Here is a 24,085-nt window from a genome sequence, read left to right as displayed (position 1 = left end):
TCATAACCTGAGCTGAAATGAAGAGCCGGATGCTAACCGACTGAGCCATCCGGGTATCCCTATTTCCTGTATTTTGGATATAGCAGATTTCATCCCTGTGATGTTTATTTATTGTCATGTTCCTACTACCCTCCATATTTCCTATCAACTGGTATTTACATCTTTTTATTTGCTCCGGTTCAATTTTTGACAATCAGTGAAGCTTTGTACTTCCTATACATCTCACAAGGAGAAGACGATGTGATGTTAGTATGGATTAGTGAGTTTAGGTATTGTCAGCGGATCTATCCCTTATAATGGCTTAAAAAACAAAAACAAAAACAAACAACAAGGTGAATCTAGATCATTACCATCAGCCCTGAAAACTGCCTGTTTCTCTTCCCAGTCAATTCTTACCCCAAAGTCAATCACTTCCTGAAATTTTTTTTTCCACCACCGATTAGTTTTCCCTGTTCTAGAACCGTATCTAAATGGCATCATAAAGATGCCACTCTGTATCTGGGTTCTTTCAGGTATTCAGTTATTTTTATTACATGAAAATGCCACAGTTCGTCCATTTCCTCACGAACGATATTGAGTCAAAACTCCTAAATCCAAAGGTGATAGCTGGCGGGGCTTAGCTTCCACTGGATCTTCACGCCTTCCCCTTCTTCCCCTCGCGGTGTCCCACCCCTCCGCGTCTTGCCTCCTGCAAGGCAGCTAATTCTGTGGGGGTAGCTTTGACTGACAGCCAAGGTCCCCAGGGATCAGTGCCCTCCGGATCCCGAGTGCGTCTCGCCCATTTTACGAAGTTCTGAAAATGTAGCAAAAGTGCCCAACCCTCGCGAGCTAGGAGAATTGGGTGTACGCTTAAAAATCAGCGATGATGGGACCGCTCCACACCGCCCAGGTAGGACACTAGAACGTTGACCCTTTGCCTTCCGTTTTTAAACGTCCCTTCCCGGGCGCCGTCCCCGTCCCGGCAGGCTGAGCGCGGGTCGAGCGCACGGGACTTCCGGGAGCTCTAGGAAGTCGCTTGTCTCTCCGGCAGGAGGTGGGGTTTTCTCTGCACGCCGCAAAATCTGTGGGTGTAGACAGGGATTCTGGCTGCTAGAGGAGTGGACCAGGGAGGGGCGGGTCGGTCCCGCGGCTGCTGATCTGGACGAAGGTCCTCCGAGGCCGCGGCTGCCCGACCGAGAGGTGGCCATTCATTCGCGCGCAGGAGCGAGGGCCCCTTCGGGGGCTCTTTCGAACCGTGCCCAGGCCTGCAGGAGAGCCGCCCTGCGCTTACCCCGGGCTCCTGCCGACCTTCTCTGAGCGGAGGGCGTCGCCCTTCTTCCACACCGCTGCTCCGGTGCACGCTGCCATGGCTTTCCCCCATCGGCCGGACGCCCCAGAGCTGCCTGACTTCTCCATGCTCAAGAGGCTGGCTCGGGACCAGCTCATCTATCTGCTGGAGCAGGTCAGTGCCCGCCACGCCTGGGGCTTTTTCTGCACCTACAGTTTAGCACTCACTGGACGCATAGTTCTTCCTTGCGGAGTCCCCTTGATCTTGTTCCAGGCCCTTGGTATTGTCCTTGGAGCTTCTGGGGCAGGTCCAAAAGGAAGCATTTAGGAAGGAAAACCAGAGGACAGTAAGAGCTGCTTGGGACCTGGCAGAGAGTTAAGGAAGTCACTTCTCTTTGGTACAGGCAAGGGAGACACCAGTCGTGCCCCGCATCACTGGGGATGGAAAGATGGTTAAGACATCATTGTCCTTAAGGATCTGCTCCAGTAGGAGCCTCTGAAACACAGATTACCCCACACAGAGTATCGTGTGGTACATGGCTGATAGGGCACTGGAAGCGTTTAGAATAAGCAGTCATTTCTAGCTGGAGTGATCTAGGAATTTTAAGGAGCTGTTTGTGAAAGAACCAGTGTATTTTCCTTGGAGATGGAGCAGGCAGATGGACTGGTTGGTAGAAGCAAAGTTGAGGAACCAGGGAAGAAGGCACATACAGGGAAGACAGCAATCAGAAGTTACGCAGTAGGCATTAGGCAGCCACTGAAGATTTTCTTTCCCCACTTAAGGGGTGAAGCAATACTTGAAGATGATTCTGGGGGCGCCTGGGTGGCTCAGTCAGTTAAGCTGCTATACCTTCAGCTCAGGTCATGATCCTGGAGTCCTGGGATCGAGCCCTGAGTTGGGCTCCCTGCTCAGTGGGGAACCTGCTTCTCCCTCTCCCTCTGCCCCTTCCCCTGGCTTGAACTCTCTTTCAAGTAAATAAATAAAATCTTTTTTTTTTTTTAAGATTTTATTTATTTATTTGACAGAGAGATCACAAGCAGGCAGAGAGGCAGGCAGAGAGAGAGGAGGAAGCAGGCTCCCTGCTGAGCAGAGAGCCCGATGCGGGGCTTGATCCCAGGACTCTGAGATCATGACCTGAGCCGAAGGCAGCGGCTTAACCCACTGAGCCACCCAGGCGCCCCATAAATAAATAAAATCTTTAAAGAAAAATGAATATGATTCTGATAGCCATGTGTGGAGTGGGGTAAATGGGGATCAAGCATGCTAGTTAGGGTACCACAGATCAGGCAAAATTAGTGACAGTGGGAACGAAGGGAAGTCGTAGTGAAAGAAGACTCGAAGATTTACTGATTGTAGAGAGAGAAGCAGAGCTGGGTTTGAGGTCTTTATCTTGTGTTAATAGGAAAATAATGCTGTTGCTGTAGTTGTAACATCTTGTATGTATACTGACTTGGTTAATGTCCACGATCCCTACTAGATTAGAAGGTCCCCGAGGACAGGGAACATGTCTGTTATGTTCAGCAGTGTGTACTCAGGGAGTACCTGGCGTAGGGCCAGGCACATAGCATGTGTTTAATAAATATTTTTCATATGAACACTGAATTGAAAAAAAAAAAGAATTAGAGGAACGGGCTGATTAGTTTGGGTTTGAAAAGGGTGAAGTGAAGATGCGAGGAGGAAATCACTTTTTTTTTTTTAGATTTTATGTATTTATTTGTAGGAGAGACAGAGAGAGTACAGGCAGGCAAAGTGGCAGGCAGAGGCAGAGGGAGAAAGGAGCAAGGAGCCCGATGCGGGACTCGATCCCAGGATTCTGGGATCATGACCTGAGGTGAAGGCAGCCGCTTAACCGACTGAGCCACCCAGGCGTCCCTGAGGAGGAAATCACTCTTGTAACATCCAGCAGACAGAAACATGGAGCTGCAGTTGGGATGAGGATGGGGGCTTGACAGAACCTCAGAGAACCTCAGGGGATCTGGGACCAAATTTTATATCTCATCTATATGCCCCACAGTGGTAGCACAGCGATTGGCAAGTGAAAGATGCTGAGACGAGTGAGGAATTGAAAAGAGACGCTGGTTAAAGCCTCTTATAGGTGAGAAGCCCATGAAAAGAGTAAATGAGGCCAAGGGTAGGCACTTGAACCTGGAGCTCGGGAGGGGCTGCCCCCAAGGCTGACTCGCTGTGGCTGGTGCAGGATTCCTATAATAATTTGCTCTTCAAACTGACCTTTTCTTTCTTTTTTTTTTTTTAAGATTTTTATTTATTTATTTGACAGAGAGAGAGCCAGATCACAAGTAGGCAGAGAGGCAGGTAGAGAGAGAGGGGGAAGCAGGCTCCCTGCCGAGCAGAGAGCCCGATGCGGGGCTCGATCCCAGGACCCTGAGATCATGACCTGAGCCGAAGGCAGAGGCTTAACCCGCTGAGCCACCCAGGTGCCCCCGAAGGCAGAGGTTTTAACCCACTGAGCCACCCAGGCGCCCCCAAACTGACTTCTTCTGACTAAATTCTTGTTGAACGAGCGCTGCTGTTCCGGCTCCAGCCTCAGAATCGTCTTTGACTCTCCTTCCGCTCTCATGTTTAACTGAACCGGTCCCTGAGTCCCAAGAATATTTCCTCATCCCCGACTTTAGAGATTATACAATAACAGGCATTATAGAGATGGTAGAAGATAAGGGAAAGTAGAGAAAAAAATTCACCTCCAACAAACAGGTGCAAGCGCTGTTAACACTGTCAATTTCTTTCAGTCATTTAAAACATTCTCTCACACATCGCGTGTATCCTTAATGCGTTTTTGTTTTCGGCACCACCACCTTCAGTCGGGTCCTCGTTCTTTGCTTCATGCTTGGCTGCTTGGACTGTTGCACTAACCACAGAAGTGGACTCCCTGCCCCAGTTTCTCAGCCTCCAATCCACTGTACCCACAGTGCATGCCCAGTTACCCAGCTGAAGTTTCCAGCTGAGTGGATGCTTCAAGGCGCAAAAGCTTTCTGTTCCCTTGTTCATAGAGGATCGACTCCAGACTCCGTGACCCGATGTTGGGGTGCTCCACGCTCCAGTTCCGGTCGACTGTCTCAATCCTGTATCCCACCATTTATTCCCCTACATCAAGATTTTCCTGCCTTGGGTCCCTTGACATTTGGGGTCCGTTGATGCTTTGCTGTGGGACTGTGGGACTGTCTGTCCCTGCCTTGCAGGATATTTCGCTGCATTTCTAACCTCTACCCAGTAGATGGCAGTCAAACCCCTTGCCCCCAGTCCGATAACCAAAAATGTTGCCAGATGCTGCCAGATGTTCTTCTCCCCCCTCCCGGGGGGGCAAAATCCTCCATGCCACTGCCCTGCACTTCTCTTATGCATCAGCCGAACCAAACTGCTTGTTCTGTCCTTGCCATTCAGCCTGCTCTCTTGCCCCAGCCTTTGCTGGATTGCCGTCTTCTATCCCTGCCGACACCCGACCCCCCTGTCGAGGTCTAGGACAGAGCAAAACTTCTGATGACTTCCCTCTCCCTGCCACTCAGTGGGACCCCTCCTTCCCCTGGACTCACGAGACAGCAGCCTCCGAAGGGATGCAGGAATCAGATGGCAGAGATTTGGAAGGGAGAGTGGGTGGGTGGGTTCGGACTGTTCTGGGCTCAGCTTTCTGCACTGAATGTGGGTTATTTTTACAAGTAGAAGAAAAAACATACTTGAAAAGAGACGGCAGTTAGTTGAGGGGTTGCCGGATACTAAGTGGGGCTTTGGTTTGGCTCTGTTCAGTGGGCGATCCGGGTTATTGGGAGGCAGAGTGGAGAACAGGGCAGTGATGCCGAATGAGGTCACGGGCAAGCAGGAGGGTCAAGTGAGGAGGACTTAACCTTCGAGAAGGTGAAAGAGCTTTCCACTGGTCCAGAAAATAGGAAGACAAACTAGGCAAATATTTGAAGAAAGGACCGCTGTGGATACAGTTGATAAATGAGACACTGGGGTAGATGGTATGATGCCCAGTGCACTTCTGGCCGAGTCTGCTCTTGCTAAGTGGATGGCTAGACGAGCTGTCAGCTAAGGGAGCGTGTGTCACCTGTGAGTGACCCAAGGTACCGTGTTCTTCAGCTTCCAGGAAAAAAGGACTTGTTCATTGAGGCCGATCTCATGAGCCCCTTGGATCGGATCGCCAACGTCTCTATCCTGAAGGTACTACCCTTTCTCCCAGTGGACTCGGGCCCCTCTCTTCTCATGAAGCAGTTTTTCTCTTAATGAACAGTGCAAATTACTAACGAACGGCTGCCCTTTCAGGGAAAATGCAGTAGCTGAACTGGGTGGGCAAAGGGGGATCGGTGCTGTTGTTCGGGTTGGTTTTGAATTGTTTGGTTTTGGGCTATTTTCCTGTTGACGGTTTGAGGGAAGTTCGGCGAGATGGTGGTCGGGGTGCACTTTGATTCCCAGAAGAAGCACGAAGAGGAGCCCTTCCAGAAGTCCTCTTTGTGTCCTGCTTTGGGTTTCCAGGCACTTACGTGCATTGTCTTGTTGGGTTCCCTCTGCAGCAGCACGAAGTCGACAAGCTGTATAAGGTAGAGAACAAGCCAGCCGTCAGCTCCAGTGAACAGTGAGTGTCTGGGAGAGCCTCTGGGTCCAGGCCAGAGGGGTCCCCACACCTCTTCCTCCTGTCATGTTTGTGATGTGGTTCACCTCCCTCCACTTTCGCAAGTTCACACCTGGGTTATGCTGTGCCCTCTTACCTGTTCTCCCTTCCGCACTTTCTCCCTCCCCGTCCTCTTCTCTCTCTAACCCGGTCTACCATCTCTAGCCAGATTGATTAAGCTTTTTTCTTTTTTTTTTTAAGATTTTATTTATTTATTTGACAGAGACACAGCAAGAGAGGGAACACAAGCAGGGGGAGTGGGAGAGGGAGAAGCAGGCTTCCTGCTGAGCAGGGAGCCCTATGGGGGGCTCGATCCCAGGAGCCCAGGATCATGACCTGAGCCGAAGGCAGACGCCTAACGACTGAGCCAACCAGGTGTCCCAGATTGATTAATCTTTGAAAAATATTTTTATTATGCCCTTCTCAAGAACCTTCAGGGCTTCTCTTACTTACTGACTAAAGTCCAGATCGCTCATCACAGATACCAAGGCTGCCTGCAGCAAGGGTCACCCTGCCTTTCAAGAGCGGTTTGTCACGTGTCCCCTCAAGCCTCTGCCCAACACACACTTTCTTTTTATTTTCTTTCTTCTTCTTCTTCCTCTTCCTCCTCCTCCTCTTCTTCTTTTTCTTCCTTTTTAATGTTTTATTTATTTAAGTAATATCTATACCCAGTGTGGAGCTCGAACTCCTGACCCTGAGATCAAGAGTCACTTACGCCGGGGCACATGGGGTGGCTCAGTGGGTTAAAGCCTCTCCCTTCGGCTCAGGTCATGATCCCAAGGTCCTGGGATCGAGCCTCGAATCGGGCTCTCTGCTCAGCAGGGAGCTTGCTTCCCTTTCTCTCTCTCTGCCTGCCTCTCTGCCTACTTGTGATCTCTGTCAAATAAATAAATAAAATCTTAAAAAAAAAAAAAGAAAAGAAAGAAAAGAGTCACTTACTTCACTGACCAAGCCAGCCGGGCGCCCTCACTCACACTGTCTCATGCCCCAGCTGTGTGCACATGCTTTCAACCTCTGGCCACCCCATTCCCTCTGCCTGCCGTCCTCTCCTGTCCTCGCTGCTCCTGCGAGAAACGCCCGGCCTCCTGAGCCCAGCCCCGCCTCCTCCCTGAAGCCCTGTGTTGCCATTCCGGTCCAGGGTGCTTTCCTCCTTCCCTGGATTTCCATGGTGTTTAGTGTTTGTCCTGGTCACTTGGCACATAGTCACAGACAGCCCGTGTCTGGCCTTCGCTTTTATCTTTTATATTTTTCAACCTGCAGTAATGTTCATGCTCCCTTAGAGGAAAAAATTCTCTTGGATACATGGAGAGTACCTCCATGAACCCCCCCCACTGGAAAAACACCATTTTATATACTTTCTTGGATTGTTTCTAGCGCTGGATTATCCGTATACTTCATGCGTGTGTATCCGACTTTGCCCAGTAGATTGTAAATTACGTGAGAGCAGGAGGTCCCGGGGCCGCCACGGGCCAGTAAGCAGCTGCCGTGCCTGGGTGCCTGGGGTACGGAAGGGGGTTTTATCACATAAAAGGTGATTTCCCCCCTCTCTCTGCCTGCCTCTCTGCCTACCTATGATCTCTCTCTCTCTCTGTCAAATAAATAAATAAAATCTTTAAAAAAAAAAAGATTTTATTTATTTATTTGACAGACAGAGATCACAAGTAGGCAGAGAGGCAGGCAGAGAGAAGGGAAGGGAAGCAGGCTCCCCACTGAGCAGAGAGCCCGATGCGGGGCTCGATCCCAGGACCCTGAGATCATGACCTGAGCCGAAGGCAGAGGCTCAACCCACTGAGCCACCCAGGTGCCCCTTCACTGAGGTTTTTTTGTTTTTTTGTTTTTTAACTCTCTCGCCTGCAGATTGTGCTTCTTGGTCCGGCCCCGCATCAAGAACATGCGATACGTTGCCAGTGAGTATGCGATGAAGCCACAGGTACCTAAGACCCAGGGGAGGGTAGCCAAGATGGAGGACCCGGGCCATAAGGACCTTTGATGAGAAGAGGTGGTCTGAATGGGCCATGCCCCTTGGAGGGGATGTCTGCTTCCTTGCTTTGCGTCTAATAGATGGCCCGTGGCTTTCTGGGCTGCTTTCCTTCTGTCTGTAGGTCTTGTCAGTGCTGACAAATTGGCTGGCCGAACTCGAAAATACAAAGTGATCTTCAGCCCTCAGAAGGTGAGTGTGGGTTGGTGGGAGGAGGAGAAGGTCGATCAGGACGGAAGGCTGGGAAGGGACAGGGGGCCAATAGCTGTGTCTCCCCCAAAGCCAGTTGTGTGTGACAGAACAAAACACCTGTCACAGTCTAGTCATTAACACTGCCGTGATGGTTTAGCCGAGGCTCTGTCTTCAAACTGCGCCAGTTAGCGTGGAACTGTGAGAGGTGGCCTCTGTGTCGACTTCTTCTTTTGAAGCAGAAGCTGCTGTGTATCCCTTCTAACTCAGACTTTTGTGTAGTGACGTGCACTGTGTTATGGCATTTCAGAAATTTGCTGTCCGTTTATCTCTTTAACAATCAGTACAATAAATCTGTACTTGTCCATGCTCACGCAAGACGTGTGGCCGGCTGCCCCTGGGTGACTAGAACGATAGCAGTGTCCTCTGGAAAGGCCTTTTCTTACACAAGAAAGAAGCTGAGAGGGCACCTGAGTGGCTCAGTGGGTTAAGCGTCTGCCTTCAGCCTAGGTCATGATCTCAGGGTCTTGGGATCAAGCCCTGAATCAGGCTCCCTGCTCAGCAGGGAGCCTGCTTCCTTCTGTCTTTGCTTGCCGCTCTGCCTGTTTGTGATCTCTGTCTCTGTCAAATAAATAAATAAATAAAATATTTAAGAAAGAAAAAGGAGGGGCGCCTGGGTGGCTCAGTGGGTTAAGCCACTGCCTTCGGCTCAGGTCATGATCCCAGGTCCTGGGTTCGAGCCCCATATCGGGCTTTCTGCTCAGCAGGGAGTCTGCTTCCTCCTCTCTCTCTCTGCCTGCCTCTCTGCCTACTTGTGATTTCTCTCTGTCAAATAAATAAATAAAATCTTAAAAAAAAAAAAAAAGAAAAAAAAAGAAAAAAAAAAGAAAGAAAAAGGAGCTGAGAGACCATCTTACCGCACCCCAACTTTGAGCCTCCGAGGGGAGTGAAGCCCACAGTCACGCCGTGAGCTACAGGTCTCTTCTGTCTACTTTTGCTCCGAGGCTGTAGTGTCCGGTGACCACGGCATCTCCGTTCCCTGATGCATCAGGCTCTGCTCTCACCCCCATGTCAGCAAGGTGAGAGCTGTGACCCCGCTCGGCCTTACGCCCACGGCCTGCCCAGCGCCCGTAAAGCTGCCCCAGGGAGTGCACGCCGCATGGAGAGCAGATAGAAATTCAAGTTCAAAGGACGGGGATTGATTCTTTTTTCAGTCTACTCCAAAAAACTCTAGAGAAGGTAGAAGCAGTGGCTCCGTCCGAGACACTGAAGCCAAACTGTGTGTGAATCCTGGCTCTGGCACTTGCTACCTGCGGGATCTTGGACAGCTTACGTGACTTACGTGACTGCTCTGTCTGGGTCTCAGCTTGCTCATCTGTAAAATGGAGTTGATAGTAGTACTTACCTTTTATGTTTTTAAACATAACAGGGCTGAACATTTTATTTTACTTTCTATTTTAATTCCAATATAGTTAACACACAGCGTTATGTTAGTTTGACGTATACAATACAGTATAGGATTCAGCGATTCAGTGCATTACTCAGTGGTCAGCACGGTAAGTGCAGTCTCGATCCCCCGCCCCCATTCCTCCCATCCCCTCGCTCACCGCCCCTCTGATGACCATCGATTTGTTCTCTCTAGTTAAGAGTCTGACTTTTGGTTTGCCTTTTTTTCTCGGTACATTTGTTTTTTTTCTTAAATTCCACGTATGAGTGAAATCATGTGGTATTTGTCTTTTTCTGACTTACTTCCCTTAGTGTTATACTTTCTAGCTCCATCCATGTGGTGGCAAATAGCAAGGAGTTCCCTCTTTTACATGACTTTCAGTGTTTGTTAGGAAACCTAGTGAAATTATAGGCTTATGTTGTTTTCTCATCACATGAAAGGAATAAGAAGAAAGAGTAAGTGATCTTCTCTTGAAGATCATTGGAAGATTCATAGCACAATCTTGTGGCTAGTTTTCCTGTTGGGAAATACAAGTGTATCAAGTACAACGTCATTACCAGGGCAAGAAATTATTATTTGTATTTTTTCAAGATTTTATTTGTTTATTTGAGAGAGACAGAGGGAGAGAGCACAAGCAGGGGAGGGGCAAAGGGAGAGGGGGAAGCAGGCTCCCCACTGAGCAGGGAGCCCAGCATGGGGCTCAATCCCAGGACCCTGGGATTATGACCTGAGCAGAAGGTAGAGGCTTAACCGTCGGAGCCAACCAGGTGTCCCCCCAGGGCAAGAGATTATTAAGATAACGAGTCGGACTTACAGGTTACTTTTAAATGTTATTAAGGGAACTGTGGCAATGAATTCATTTTTGGAGTCTTATAAAATCCCCTTTTTTTCAAATTATACTTCCAAGGAGAGATTTGTTTAAATAGGGAATAGAACAAGGTGGTAACAGTTTCAAATAATCCTACAAGCCTCCCTATTGCACAGAATAACAAAATTGATATTTTGATGAATTTTCTCTATCTCACACCTTATCTAGTTAGATTCTTTGACCAAATTTTATATCACAGACAGTCTCCCTCAGTAATTTAGGGAAGAGGGAATCTGTCTTCCTGAGACTCCTTTTGTTAATTATGGAGATTGGCAGTTTACAGTCTGGGCTCCGGAATTCCTAATTTAGCACTAAAAGTGGACGCACAGTTTTAGTTTCACTGACAGAACTGAGTGAGGGACGGGGCCCCTGGCTGACCTAGAGCACGTGACCCTTCATCTCAGGCTTGTGAGTTCGAGCCTGGAGTAGAGCCCACTTAAAAAAAAAGAGACAAAAAAAGAAATGAGTTAGGGATGAATTGGATTCTTCTGTGTAAAGGAAATCGGGAGCCCGAAGCATGAATCTTCCACATCTCGCGGAGTCATCAGGAGGCCCACGGGAGGTGATCCTTACAAGATACTAACAGCGATGCCCAGCAGGTGTCAGATGTTTAATGCACATCAGTTGTCACCGTCATTACCAGACGGGAGTGCTCCTGCTTCCTTCCTCATTGCCTCCCAAGTATTTCGCCTTCTTCCCACTTGGCTCAAAGGAGGAAGTGACCCCGGCCTCTTCCCCTTCCCGGTCCACCGGTTTGCGTGTCCCTGGCCCCATGTCTGCGTTCCTTCTCTACCGCTTTGCTTTGTCTTCAACCATGTCTAGCTCTCCTTTTTTAAAAATTTTTTTATTTTTTTAAAGATTTCTTTATTTATTTGAGAGAGAGTGCAGGAGCAGGGGCCAGGGACAGAGGGAGAGGGAGAAGCAGAAGCAGACTCCCCACTGAGCAGAGAGCCTGATGTGGGACTCAATCTCAGGACCCTGGGATGAGGACTTGAGCCAAAGTCAGACACTTAGCCGACTGAGCCACCTGGGTGCCCCATGTCTACCCCTTCTAAGCAGTTCTCCCCTTCATGTCTTCTCGCGGTCAGGGGCTCTCCCTTCTGTTGTGTCCAGAGTTCTCGCTGCCACTCCTCCTGCGTCCTCACCGCTGCCTTCGCCTTTAAATCGAGTCCCCTGCAGGGCTCGGTTGTCAAACTCGGTGATGCCTGGTTCCTACTCGTCCTACTTAATGTCCTTGGCATTTGACACTGTTGCCCATTCTTCCTGACACTGACCTTTGCTGCCTTTTGAAGGGCTGAGTCCCCGTTTCCACCTCCGTGTCATCTTTCCGTCTTCATCAGGTGTTGCCCTGTGCGCCCGTTGAATTGTGATGTTCCCTAGAATCCTGTCCTTAGCGCTCATGTCCTCTGTGTTCTTTTTTTTTTTTTTTTAATATTTATTTATTTGACAGAGAGAGTGAGATCACAAGTAGGCAGAGAGGCAGGCGGGGCGGTGGGGGGAAGCAGGCTGCCCACTGAGCAGGGAGCCCGATGCAGGGCTCGATCCCAGGACCCTGAGATCATGACCGGAGCCAAAGGCAGAGGCCTCAACCCACTGAGCCACCCAGGCGCCCTCTCTGTGTCCTTTTCTCTTGGACAAACCACCTACTTTAAATACCCTGTGCCAGGGATCCCCAGGCTGGCTCTCCGGACCTCTCAGTGACTCCAGGCGTCCCTTGGGCATGCCCTACCCTAGCCTCCCTCCGCACCTCCGCTCTTTTCCGGCCACCTGCCTCGCTTCCCCTGTCTCTGAGGTGCGCTCATGCCCTCCCTCCATGTCTGTCTGTGGGACGCAGCCTTCGGTGATGCCGAAATGCCTTCTCCTTTGTGGAGCTTTCCAGTCTCGCAGGGAGAAAAGAGCAATGGATTAATGCATAAATAAAGCAGATTAATGCATAAATAAAGCAGGGAAACAAAGCCCTGGGCTAGATGGTCCCAGTGGTCCTTCCTATTGTCCCTAAAAGTCCACGCTCCCTTGTCGTGGGATTCAGTAGGTGTCACTGGGTTCAGTAGGTGCTGTTCTCAGCAGTGACCGCGGAGGGACACCAGACAGATGGAAAGAACAGAGAAGAAGGTGGTCACCAACCCCTCCCTCTTGTCTTCCAGTTTCACGCGTGTGAGATGGTGCTGGAGGAAGAGGGAGTCTACGGAGGTGAGAGGAGGCGGCTGTGAGTGGAGACAGGGGGAACATGTGGGACGAAAGGAAGGAAATAACACTGGGCCCCTCGTGTCTGCCTGTTGGCCTGGGCAGAGGGGCTCTTCTTGACCATGGAGAGCAGGACTGGGCCCTCAAGGAAAAGGCTGAAGGGGGTGCCAGGTGCCGCCATTCCTCCCTTTCTGAGACTTCCACAAAGGAAAAGTATGCCTTCTCTCCCTCCATTCTGCCTGCCACACTGACCTGAGCACTGTGCTCCCTGCTTCAGATCCCAGCCTGGTGCCAGAATCTTCGGTGGCCTTCTGCACTTGGCCCTTGCCTGACCCCTCAGCCTCACCTTGTACAGTTCCCTCCTGACTCTCCACTCTCCAGCCATGGGTTCTTCCACTTGCTTTTCCTGTGGCCTAGAACATTCTCCACCCTCAGCTTTTTTTTTTTTTTCCCATACCCAACCTTACTCAAATTCTAAGTGTAAATGTTGCTGCTTTAGGGAAGTCTTTCCTTTATTCCTCTACTTTTCATATGCCCCACGTAGCTGAGGTTGGATCCCTGGGGTGTTTGTGCTTCTGGATCGCTGTTCTTCTTTGGGGCGCAGCTGTAATGAGCTGTGTCTGGTGGACATCTCTCTCCCTAGAGTGGCATTCTCTCGCAGAAGATGGGGAGCGTGTCCGTTCCACTCCCGCACCCCCAGGGCTCGTCCTGGTGCCTGCACATCGATGGCTTTCTGTCAGTATTTGCCAACCAGCAAATGTTTCCTCAGCACTTCCGGTCGGCCCTCGAGTGAAAACAGCCTCTTCACATGGCGTGACAGGCTGTGGTGTGCCCACCTCCTTTTGTTTCCCGACTGTGAACTCCTCTTAGGCACAGACTGTCACTTGTCTTTGAGTGTTCTGGGGCTGGGCGTGTGGCAGGCCTGCGTCACCTTCCTGTGTCACCATGGCAGACCTTCTCTCTCAGTGTGGAGCCCGGCGCCTTCTGAGGGGAGGCTGACGTGCTCTGTTCCCGCAGACGTGAGCTGTGACGAGTGGGCCTTTTCTTTGCTGCCTCTTGACGTGGATCTGTTGAGCATGGAGCTCCCAGAATTTTTCAGGGACTACTTCCTGGTAAGTGAAGGGTCCCTGAGTCTTGGCATAGACAGGTGGGGACACACGTAGGGTCCAGTGGGCTAGAAACATGGACGTACCCCCCTGTAAGTCCTATAACTTATTATGAGGAAGAGCGTTTTGCAGACTGAATGGCTGAATTCCTTTTGGGTAGTCCCCACGCCTCGCCTTCCCGCCCTGGGCTGCTCGGGCTTGCCCCCTTCCAGATGTGTCTGTTGGGCTGAGCCGTATCTCTTCGGCCCATGTGGTTCCTGCAGGAAGGAGACCAGCGCTGGATCAACACTGTGGCACAGGCCTTGCACCTTCTCAGCACCCTCTACGGGCCTTTCCCCAACTGCTATGGAATTGGCCGCTGCACCAAGGTGGGCACGCGCGGTGCTGTGGTCCTGATGGCCCTGTTGTACCTGTCCTCTGCCCAGCGGGGCATCTGTGCTAAGAGCTATATTCTTTAGCTTCTTTTTTTTTTTTTTTTTTAAGATTTTATTTATTTATTTGACAGACAGAGATCACAAGTAGGCAGAGAGGCAGGCAGAGAGAGAGGAGAAGCAGGCTCCCCGCTGAGCAGACAGCCTGATGCGGGGCTCAATCCCAGGACCCTAGGATCAAGATCCGAGCCGAAGGCAGAGGCTTTAACCCACTGAGCCACCCAGGCACCCCTAGCTTGCTTGTATTGTTCAGAAGAGTTCCTCAGAGGGGGGGGGGGCTTGTGTGACGGACAGAAAGGCAAGAGCCAGGACCTCTGGGATAGCACTCCTAAGTCTTGTCTTTGGGGGCAGAGAGAGTCCTTCGTCGGCAAGGAGAGGCTGGGAGGGGTGGGCGCAGATGGGAGTGCTGTGGGTAGTGGTGTTAATAATTCGCTCCCCTCTCGGGGGCAAGGAGAGGTGTCACGTGGAAAAGAGGTGGCTTCGGTAGGGGTGGGCTGCAGCAGGGACCTGATACGAGACTGAGAATGTCTTGGTCCCCGCAGATGTCATACGAACTATGGAGAAAACTAGAGGAGGAGGAGGATGGCGAGACCAAGGGCCGAAGGCCAGAGATTGGACATGTCTTCCTCCTAGACAGAGGTAAAGGATGCTAGCGCTCCTGTCATCTCTGGATCCTTGAAGACATGGGGATCCGGCCCATGTGGCAGCCCAGTTCAGATCCTCGGGTTGGGGCTGTGAACGGCAGCGTTGACAGGGAAGCACAGCCCTTGGGCCCTGGGGAGGCCCGTGAGCTGACACTGAGTGAACTGGGTAGCCACGTAGGTCGGGGAGGACCCTCACGGCCGGGATCTCGTTTTCAGACGTGGACTTTGTGACGGCACTCTGCTCCCAGGTGGTCTACGAGGGTCTGGTGGATGACACCTTCCGTGTCAAGTGTGGTAAGTGGCATCTTGGCAAGGTGGGGGTGGGGGGTCCTCAGCTCCCGAGGGGCTCTCGCAGGGGGCAGGGCTTGTGGGAGAGCCTCGGACTCTGAACAGACTGCTGGATTCCAGATAGTTTGGGGGACTCGGAGTGGCAGTTCAGGAAAGGGGAGGGGAGGGAAGCCCTCCCTGGAGGTCCTTATAGCCGCTCCCTCTGCTCTTAAAGGGAGTGTGGACTTTGGCCCAGAAGTCACATCCTCTGACAGGAGCTTAAAGGTTCTACTCAATGCTGAGGACAAGGTGAGGGTACAGGTGTGCCGGCTGGTGGATCGCCCTTGGGCCACTCTGGGCCAGACTCTGGGAGGGGAGGCTGAGCCTGGGGGAGGGGGCTCCCCCTCCAAGTAAGAGCGAACCCCGGAGCATGATAGCTGGGGCCTGACATTGGTGACAGCAGCACGTTGCTCTCTGTGCTTTTGCTGGAACAGCCGGGCACTCCTCTTGTGCCCCCATTACACTACTGGGGGCGGGGGGACCAGTTAGCGTTCTCTCTGGTAAGTCGTCGCTGTCTGCTTCCCCTTGCAGGTGTTTAGTGAGATTCGTAACGAGCACTTCTCCAACGTCTTCGGCTTTTTGAGCCAGAAGGCCCGGAACTTGCAAGCTCAGTATGATGTGAGGCTCCAAGCCGGGGGTCTTCTCTTTGTGTCCCCAGTTTCCCAAGGCTGCTGCCCTTTGGCTCCCTTCTGATTTGACGACAGCCCCTGGCTTTTCTCTAGGAGTTGGGGGCGGGGCAGGGGGTGGAGGCTGCTCACGGCTGAAGGCAGGGAGAGGCTGACCTTATGGAGACTTCCCGCAGCGCCGGAGGGGCATGGACATCAAGCAGATGAAGAACTTCGTGTCCCAGGAGCTCAAGGGACTGAAACAGGAGCACCGCCTGCTGAGTGTCCGTAGGTTTCGGGGCGGGGTGGCGAGGGGCGGCTACAGAGGAGATCTGCCCTGGGGGGAAGTCTGTGTTCCCCCCAGGAAATAATGATCTTGTTTTGTTTAAAATGGAAAGATGTACTTCTGCATTTTGCCTTAAGAAATTTTTGTTCCGGGGTGCCTGCATGGCTCCCCTCGGTTAAGGGTCTGCTTTCAGCTCAGGTCATAATCCCAGGGTCCTGGGATTGACCCCGCATGCGGTTTCCGGCTCAGCGGGCAGTGTGCTCCCTCTCCCTCTGCTCCTCCCCCAACTCATGTTCTCTCTTTCTGTCTGTCAAATAAATGAATAAAATCTTAAAAAAAAAAAAAAAGATTTTATTCTTCTGGACAATAAAGGCGCAGCCTCTTATTTATTTATTTATTTATTTAATTTTTTAAAAAGATTTATTTATTTCACAGAGAGACACACACAGCGAGAGAGAGAACACAAGCAGGGGGACTGGGAGAGAAGCAGGCTTCCCGCTGGGCAGGGAGCCTGATGTCGGGCTCTATCCCAGGACCTTGGGATCATGATCCCAGCCAAAGGCAGACGCTTAACTGACTAAGCCACCCAGACACCCCAAGGCATGTTGTTTTATTTATTTATTTTTTAATTAATTTTTTTTAAAAAGATTTTACTTATTTATTTGACAGAGATCACAAGTAGGCAGAGAGGCAGGCAGAGAGGGGGGAAAGCAGGCTCCCTGCTGAGCGGAGAGCCCCATGTGGGGCTCGATCCCAGGACCGTGGGATCATGACCTGAGCTGAAGGCAGAGGCTTTAACCCGCTGAGCCACCCAGGTGCCCTGGCATGTCCTTTTAGAACTGGGAATATGTCAGCTTGCTTTTTGTCCTGTCTGCAGATATCGGGGCCTGTGAATCCATCATGAAGAAGAAGACCAAGCAGGACTTCCAGGAGCTCATCAAGACTGAACATGGTAACGGTGGGGGCTGTGCTTGGCTCCTTCTGATGCTTCCCCTGCTCCCAGCACCGTCCCACCCGGCAAAGATGTTCTCTGGCTCTTTCCAGCTAATGCTGGCTGGGTGGAATGCTGGTTCCTGCTAGAAGTCCAGGGGGTCCCTTACCCCCACCCCCAAAAGGATGGAGAAAGATCGGGAGACAGACACCCATTAGCACAGATGGCAACAGCTGAGCGGCTCCCCCTGTAACGGGCTCTCCTCTGCTTCTCGCAGCGCTGCTGGAGGGCTTCAACATCCGGGAGAGCACCAGCTACATCGAAGAACACATAGACCGGCAGGTGAGCAGGTGGCCGGGGTTGCTGGGAAAGTTGTATCACAGCGGGCTTGGTCTCCAGCAGAAGGAAGAGGAGAGAAGAACATGTGTCATGGAACTTGAACTCTCCAGGACTCTCTTCCCGTGCAGGTGTCACCTATAGAAAGCCTTCGCCTCATGTGCCTTTTGTCCATCACTGAGAACGGTGAGCCCCTGCAACCAAAGACGCCAGACTGAAAAACTGTGCCTTAGGGATGGAAGACATCACTGAATGACACAGAAAATATCCCAGCAGACAGAACATTTCCCAGTAATTTCATGGATTCTTTCCCTGTAAGATAAAGTAGTCTTTGTTTGGAGTGAGACATCTCCAGGGGCCTGGAGTCATTTAGTGTCCCGACCCTGAGCAAGACCACACCCAGGGCCCCCGGAACAAGTGCTGTCACATCTTAGGACCACGGGGCACAGCTCAGAGTGGCATTTCTCTCTCTGTCCTGTCTGGCCGGCTACCTTCCACGATCTTTCATAATAAAGAGACAGTCCAGGAAAAGGGGACAGCCAAACAATTTCATAAACATTTACAAAAGCTCAGATTCTGTGACCTCTTATGGCATAACTTTTAACCTGTTCATGCAACACTTTCATCTTTTTTTTTTAATTGGAAGTAGAGTTGACACGTGATGGTGCATATTAGTTTCAGCTATGTGGCATGGGGATGGGACAGGTATGTACATTGGGCTGGGCTCCCCACCAGCCAGCCCGTACAATACCGTCGGCTGTACTCCCTGTGCCGTTTGTCCCCATGACTTGCTCACGACCCTGACTTGCAAGCCCATTCTTCGTACCTCACTGGAGGACGGCACCTCAGACTGCACTTTTTTTTTTCTTTTTTAAGATTTTATTTATTTATTTATTTATTTGACAAAGAGAGAGAGAGAGAGAGAGATCACAAGTAGGCAGAGAGGCAGGCAGAGTGAGAGGGAGAAGTAGGCTCCCCGCTGAGCAGAGAGCCCGATGCGGGGCTCGATCCCAGGACCCCGAGATCATGACCCGAGCCAAAGGCAGATGCTTAACCCACGGAGCCACCCAGGCGCCCCTCAGACCACACTTTTGACCTCGTCCGAACACTTGTCCTGTTCCTCGGTAGCTTGTAAAGCAGGGTGCAGGAGTGTTGGCCCCAAGCCAGGAACGAAGGCACCTAAGTCCGTTTCCCTTCCTCCTGCCCAGTCCCGCCGCCATCCCCGCTGATAAGCAAGCTTAAGTTTAGGAGTCAGTTTAGAATCAACTGGCTGGATGCAAGGTTAACATTTACTGAATCCTTCCTCCTGATAAAGGTTGTTTGGGGAATAAGAGGGTGGGTGGGTGGGTATGGCTGTCGATTTTGGGACACCTCAGCTGGTGTTCTCGCGAACCTGTCTTATCTTCTGGACCCTCAGGTTTGATTCCCAAGGATTACCGATCTCTGAAAACACAGTATCTGCAGGTGAGGCCAGGAGAATGGGCTCTGGAGGGAACTGGGTGGAGGGCGGTCATCATCAGACACTTCTGGAAGAGGCAGAAGAAATGGCCCCTTTCCTGCCTGCATCCCCATTTTGTTCCCAGTCTGGCCTCCCTCTTAGAGTGTGTCAGGATAGTCAGCCTCTCAGCACACGGAGACCCTCCCACTGCCCTTGTCTCCCCCACTCCCTGCCTGGGTGGCCAGTGCTGGGAGAGCTGGGGCCACTGAGCCGTGGACCGGGTGCTGAGTTCTCACCCCAGGGCGCTCCTTATCTTTAGCATCTTATATGGGGGTGATACAGCTTTTTTTCTGGGTCTTCTCGTCTTACCTTATCTGAGAAGCCCTCCCCAGCACCCTTACATCAGCGGCTTTCTCCTCTCATCGTTCCGTGCTTTTCCCCCATCCTTTGGTTGGTGCTTGGTTATTAATTTCTTTTCTTTTCTTTTCTTTTTTTTTAAAGATTTTACTTATTTATTTGACAGAGAGAGAGATCACAAGTAGGCAGAGAGGCAGGCAGAGAGGTGGGGGGGAAGCAGGCTCCCCACCAAGCAGAGAGCCTGATGTGGGGCTCGATGCCAGGACCCTGAGATCATGACCTGAGCCGAAGGCAGAGGCTTAACCCAACTGAGCCACCCAGGTGCCCCTGGTGTTTGGTTATTTCTTTAGGGCCCCGAATGCATAGCCCTTCTGTCCCTCACCTCCATGTCACCTGACAGTCTTAGACTTTGGCAGGGCCGATGCTCGGTAAATGGCAGAATTGCATTTTCTTCAGAGCTATGGCCCTGAGCACCTGCTTACCTTCTCGAACCTGCGGCGAGCGGGGCTCCTCACGGAGCAGGCCCCGGGGGACACGCTCACAGCTGTGGAGAGTAAAGTGAGCAAGCTGGTGACGGACAAGGCCGCAGGTGAGCAGGGAGCCCAGGGAGCCCCTTCCCTGGCCGGGGTCCCCTCTCCTTGCAGCCGTCAGAGCACCCCAGGTGGGAGCAAATGAGCTGGGGAAGGAGGATGATCGGTCACTCTTCTGGCGTTGCTCCTACTTCTGCGGACAGGGGCTCGTCCCTTTTATTGAACTTACCATGTGCTGAGACCAGCAGATACAGGTTTCTTACTTGATCGTCACGCACGCAAGCTGATAGCCTCCATTTTCTAGAGAAGGAAACAGGCTGAGTGAGGTTGAGGGACGTGTTCAAGGTCCCCCAGTGAGTCAGTCAGACCTGAGCCCAGGTCAGCTGACTCCAAGGCCGGCACCCCTCAGTGAGCTCGGGTCGCTCTGTCCGTTGCACGGAGTGGATGACTGGTACCCTGTAGGAAGACTGTGGCGGGGCAGAGGGTGGCAAGTATCTTGATCAGGTCCAGGGAACTTTATTTTATTTATTTTAAAGATTGTATTTATTAATTTGACAGAGAAAGAGAGAGGGAACACAAGCAGGGGAGTGGGAGAGGGAGAAGCAGGCTGCCCGCTAAACAGGGAGCCCGATGCGGGGCTCGATCCCAGAATCCTGGGATCATGACCTGAGCTAAAGGTAGATGCTTAACGACTGAGCCACCCAGGCGCCCCAAGTTCCAGGGAATTTTAGGTGAACGGCTTTGAGGAGGGCCTTGAGACGTGAGCGGTCTTGCTACCTGGGAGGTCCTACTATTTGACATTTCCTGAGTGGTGTCCCCCGGGGCAGGGTCACGAATCCGTCGATCTTCGGTGAAATCCAGCACAGATTTCCTTCCCAGGAAAGATTACTGATGCCTTCAGTTCTCTGGCCAAGAGGAGCAATTTCCGTGCCATCAGCAAGAAGCTGAATTTGGTACGTCGATTCAGGATGGACGGGGAAGCCGTGGGTCCGGTCCTTGGTGGAGAGCTTTGAATCCCCAACATCTGTTTGTTTGTTTTTAAGATTTTTGTTTATTTATTTGACAGACAGAGATCACAGGTAGGCAGAGAGGCAGGCAGAGAGAGAGGAGGAAGCAGGCTCCCTGCTGAGCAGAGAGCCCGACGCGGGGCTCGATCCCAGGACCCTGGGATCATGACCTGAGCCGAAGGCAGAGGCTTTAACCCACTGAGCCACCCAGGCGCCCCAGCATGAGCTTAATTTAATAATGAGGCAAGAGACAAAGATTCATTCACTTATTAAACCGGAAGAAGCACCCACGAATGTCAGAGGGGAGGCTGAGTGCTTCATCAGTGACAGACATGTCCCTGTCTCCGGGGGATCGCCAGCGGGGCATTGTTCTTCCCAGCCCTTCGTGGGGAGCCGGGGGAACTCCTTCACGAGAATCAGTGGGTATTGAACAAAAGCTTTAATCTTTGGTTATGGATTTTTTTTTTTTTTTAAGGGCTTTTGCCGGTTTTCCTTTTAGCTGAAACAAACCTGCTTTGGGGAATGTCCTTTTCTCTGACCGAGTACGAGGCTGGAGAGATGAGTTGTCACGTGCCTCACGTAGCCCCCTTTGCCCTCTAGATCCCACGCGTGGACGGCGAGTATGATCTGAAAGTGCCACGGGACATGGCGTATGTCTTCAGTGGCGCTTACGTGCCCCTGAGCTGCCGACTCATCGAGCAGGTGAGAGGAAGCGACCTGTTCACGTGTCGCCCTCTGCCTTCTCTTGGTCCCTGGCCTGTCCCGACCTCTAGCCACCCCAGTAACTAACAAGAGATCGCGACAGTCTGGCTGCCGCGACCTGCCCTTCCCCAGCCAGGTGGGGTCTCAGACTGGCACCCCGTGCTCGTGCCTCCCAGGTGCTGGAGCGGCGGAGCTGGCAGGGGCTGGACGAAGTCGTGCGGCTGCTCAACTGCAATGAGTTGGCCTTCACAGGTGCGCCGCGCTGGCCCCAGCGGGCAGGTTGGGGGGTTGTTGGCGGTGCCACCAGGGGCGGGCAGGGGGTGCTGGGGGTGCCAGCGGGGGTGGGGGTGGGTGTTGCTGGGGGCGCCACCCAGGGCCGGCCACCACGGAAGAGCTGAGTCTGGCCCGACCCCCGCAGATGTGACCAAGGAGGACAAGGCTTCCAGCGAGTCTTCGCGCCTCATCATGGTGGTGTTCTTGGGTGGTTGCACGTTCTCGGAGATCTCGGCCCTCCGGTTCCTGGGCAGGGAGAAAGGTAAGAGAAAACAGAAAGGGGAACCTGGGGGTCAGAGGCCGGTGCCCAGAAGGCTTCTCGACCTCTGATCTGTTCCTGGTCCCAAGTGTTGGCGCATTTGACCCCACAGGGTACAGGTTCATTTTTCTGACGACGGCAGTCACGAACAGCGCTCGCCTTATGGAAGCCATGAGTGAGGTAAAAGCCTAACGTTGTCCCTCCTGGTGTCGACGTCTTCCCTGGACACGTTTCCCGATGGGATGCAGGAAAGTGGTCCCAGCTGCTAACCAAGTGTCCACCAGCTACCCTCCTGAGAGCCGGGAGCACGGAACTTACTCCGGATTTAGAGAAGTTACCTGAGGACAGCGCTCACTTCTGGCCCCCAGGATAGGTCTCTGTTTTGTGTATGAAGTACAGCTTGTGCTGAAAAGACAAGAGGAGGAGGAGGTATCTTTTGCTAAATCCTGTCTGAGTATCATTGTCGATAAAACCTCTACTCTCCAGTGTCATGTTCAGTTCTCAACACGCTCTTCCGTCTTCTTAGCGAAGCACAGGGGGCTTCATGGGTTCTGTGGTCTGGACTCTACAGTAGGTCTGGCCCTGGTCTGCTTCTCTCCTGGAACTTGCCCTGTATCAGAGTTTCCTCAACCGTCAAACGAGGGGGATGGGTTAGAGAGATGATTGGCAAGCACCCTTCTGGTTCTAAAATTCTGCAGTTTATCATACTTTATTTATTTATTAAAAAGATTTTATTTATTTGACAGACAGAGATCACAAGCAGGCAGAGAGGCAGACAGAGAGAGAGAGAGGAAGAAGCAGGCTCCCCGCTGAGCAGAGAGCTGAATGTAGGACTCGATCCCAGGACCCTGGGATCATGACCTGAGCCACAGGCAGAGGCTTTAACCCACGGAGCCACCCAGGCGCCCCCATCATACTTCATTTTTTTAAGTAAACCTTTGCCCAATGTGGGGCTGAAACTCATGACCCTGAGGTCAGTGGTAATACACTCTACCAACTGAGCCAGCCAGGAGCCTCTCGTGATTCATTATACTTTAGAAAAGATGAGTTTGTTACTGTTTTAACTTCAGGAGGCACTGTGGTATTAAGCAGTTGTCTCTTACTGCAGAATGAAGGACTGTGTCCTGTTAGAGCAGGCTCGGGCATCAGCTAACAGTGCTGCTAAAAAGGCCACCAGGGCCTCCCCCACCCCAGTTGCTGATTTTGATGGCCTTTCTGTCCCTTGACCTTTTAAAAATTGTGAACTGTAACCACATCCATCAGTCTCTTTTTGGTCCTCCTCTAACTTGACCTTCCTGACAACTGCTTTTCCTTTCTTCTGCTCAGCTTCCATGACACTCTTTTGTTGTTCTTCTATGGTTTCCTGGGCTGTGCTTCTGTCTCCTTGGATTGCTTGTCTCTGCCTGTCCCCTCCCTGTCCTTTGTTGTCAGCTGCTTCCAGATCCCAAGCTCTCCTCTTCCTGCTGAGTTTCACGCTGGTATTTCCAACTTGGTCATTCCACAGGCCCTTCAAACTCGACATGTCTAAAATAAACTCTCCAACTGAACTTCCTGTCCTCACTTTGAATCCCCCAATCTGCTCTTCCTGTGTTCCGGTAATTGACATCCTCATCATCTACCCAAGTCTTGTGTGTGAAAGAAATTATAAACTTGACCTCAGATGTTTTCTTTTATCCCCCACATTCAGCTGGTTCCACTACCCCTTATTTCTACATGCCTCTGGCTCATCCTCTCCTCACCATCCCCATGCCAGAGATCCTGTTTTTTGCCTGGGTTTTTGCAAGACTGTCCCTTCCAATCCCTCTGCTTCCTATCTGCCACTTACTAGAAGATCCAAATCTGTGTTGTTGGATCATCAAAACAATTCTTTCATAAAGGAGTGCTGTTATCAGTGCGTATTCTAAGGAAAATGTATACCTCAGGTATCCAGCTAGAATTTGTTACAATTTTTATGTTAAGCTAGTGTGCAGGATCAAAGACACCGCTGACAGGGGTGTTAGTCTGCATAAAGAATATGTGACAGACAACGATTCTGTGACCAAGGGAACAGACCTTGGCAACACACTGCACTTATGTTCTAGAACAATGCCGTCCAATCCTGTAACAGGGTCCTACTTACACTCCACACAGTGTTTTACATGTTGAGTATATGCTCTGAGTGGGTATCTCTGTGACTTCATTGGCTTCAGAACCACGGTGCAACGGACATGATAGCGAAATTGTCTTATCTCAGGGTGCTTATGATGCTGGCCCTGGGAACATGCCTGAAGATCACAAGGTTTTGAAGCTTTCTGAATAA

General features: G+C 51.5%; 1 protein-coding gene across 2 annotated transcripts; it reads left to right on the top strand.

The window, feature by feature from the left end:
- Nucleotides 1-986: 986 nt before the first annotated feature.
- Nucleotides 987-22,277, top strand: VPS33B (VPS33B late endosome and lysosome associated). 2 transcript variants are annotated; one of them, XM_047736441.1, is made up of 23 exons: nucleotides 987-1,441; nucleotides 5,360-5,440; nucleotides 5,791-5,852; nucleotides 7,746-7,795; nucleotides 7,991-8,058; nucleotides 12,515-12,560; nucleotides 13,572-13,666; nucleotides 13,924-14,028; nucleotides 14,634-14,730; nucleotides 14,952-15,029; nucleotides 15,238-15,311; nucleotides 15,594-15,680; nucleotides 15,865-15,955; nucleotides 16,831-16,905; nucleotides 17,162-17,226; nucleotides 17,352-17,406; nucleotides 18,638-18,684; nucleotides 19,472-19,604; nucleotides 20,425-20,498; nucleotides 21,153-21,254; nucleotides 21,431-21,506; nucleotides 21,673-21,789; nucleotides 21,899-22,277. In XM_047736441.1, exons 1-23 carry the CDS (start codon nucleotides 1,346-1,348, stop codon nucleotides 21,976-21,978), a joined length of 1,854 nt encoding a protein of 617 aa, XP_047592397.1. In that variant the 5' UTR covers nucleotides 987-1,345; the 3' UTR covers nucleotides 21,979-22,277. The 2 variants fall into 2 exon arrangements, with proteins under 2 accessions (XP_047592397.1, XP_047592398.1); XM_047736442.1 differs by lacking the exons at nucleotides 5,360-5,440; nucleotides 5,791-5,852 and having other exon boundaries at nucleotides 1,139-1,441.
- The last annotated feature ends 1,808 nt before the right edge of the window (nucleotides 22,278-24,085 follow it).

Source organism: Lutra lutra, chromosome 7 (genome assembly GCF_902655055.1).
Source record: "Lutra lutra chromosome 7, mLutLut1.2, whole genome shotgun sequence".
Classification (NCBI taxonomy): domain Eukaryota; kingdom Metazoa; phylum Chordata; class Mammalia; order Carnivora; family Mustelidae; genus Lutra; species Lutra lutra.
Note: the sequence above shows the minus strand (reverse complement) of the source record. Positions and strands in the feature narration are given on the sequence as shown.

Coding starts and splice junctions, on each gene's coding strand:
- VPS33B (XM_047736441.1), top strand. CDS start 1,346: ATGGCTTTCCCCCATCGGCCGGACGCCCCAGAGCTGCCTGACTTCTCC. Junction 15,681..15,864: donor ACTTGCAAGCTCAGTATGAT/GTGAGGCTCCAA, acceptor GACTTCCCGCAG/CGCCGGAGGGGCATGGACAT. Junction 15,956..16,830: donor GCACCGCCTGCTGAGTGTCC/GTAGGTTTCGGG, acceptor TCCTGTCTGCAG/ATATCGGGGCCTGTGAATCC.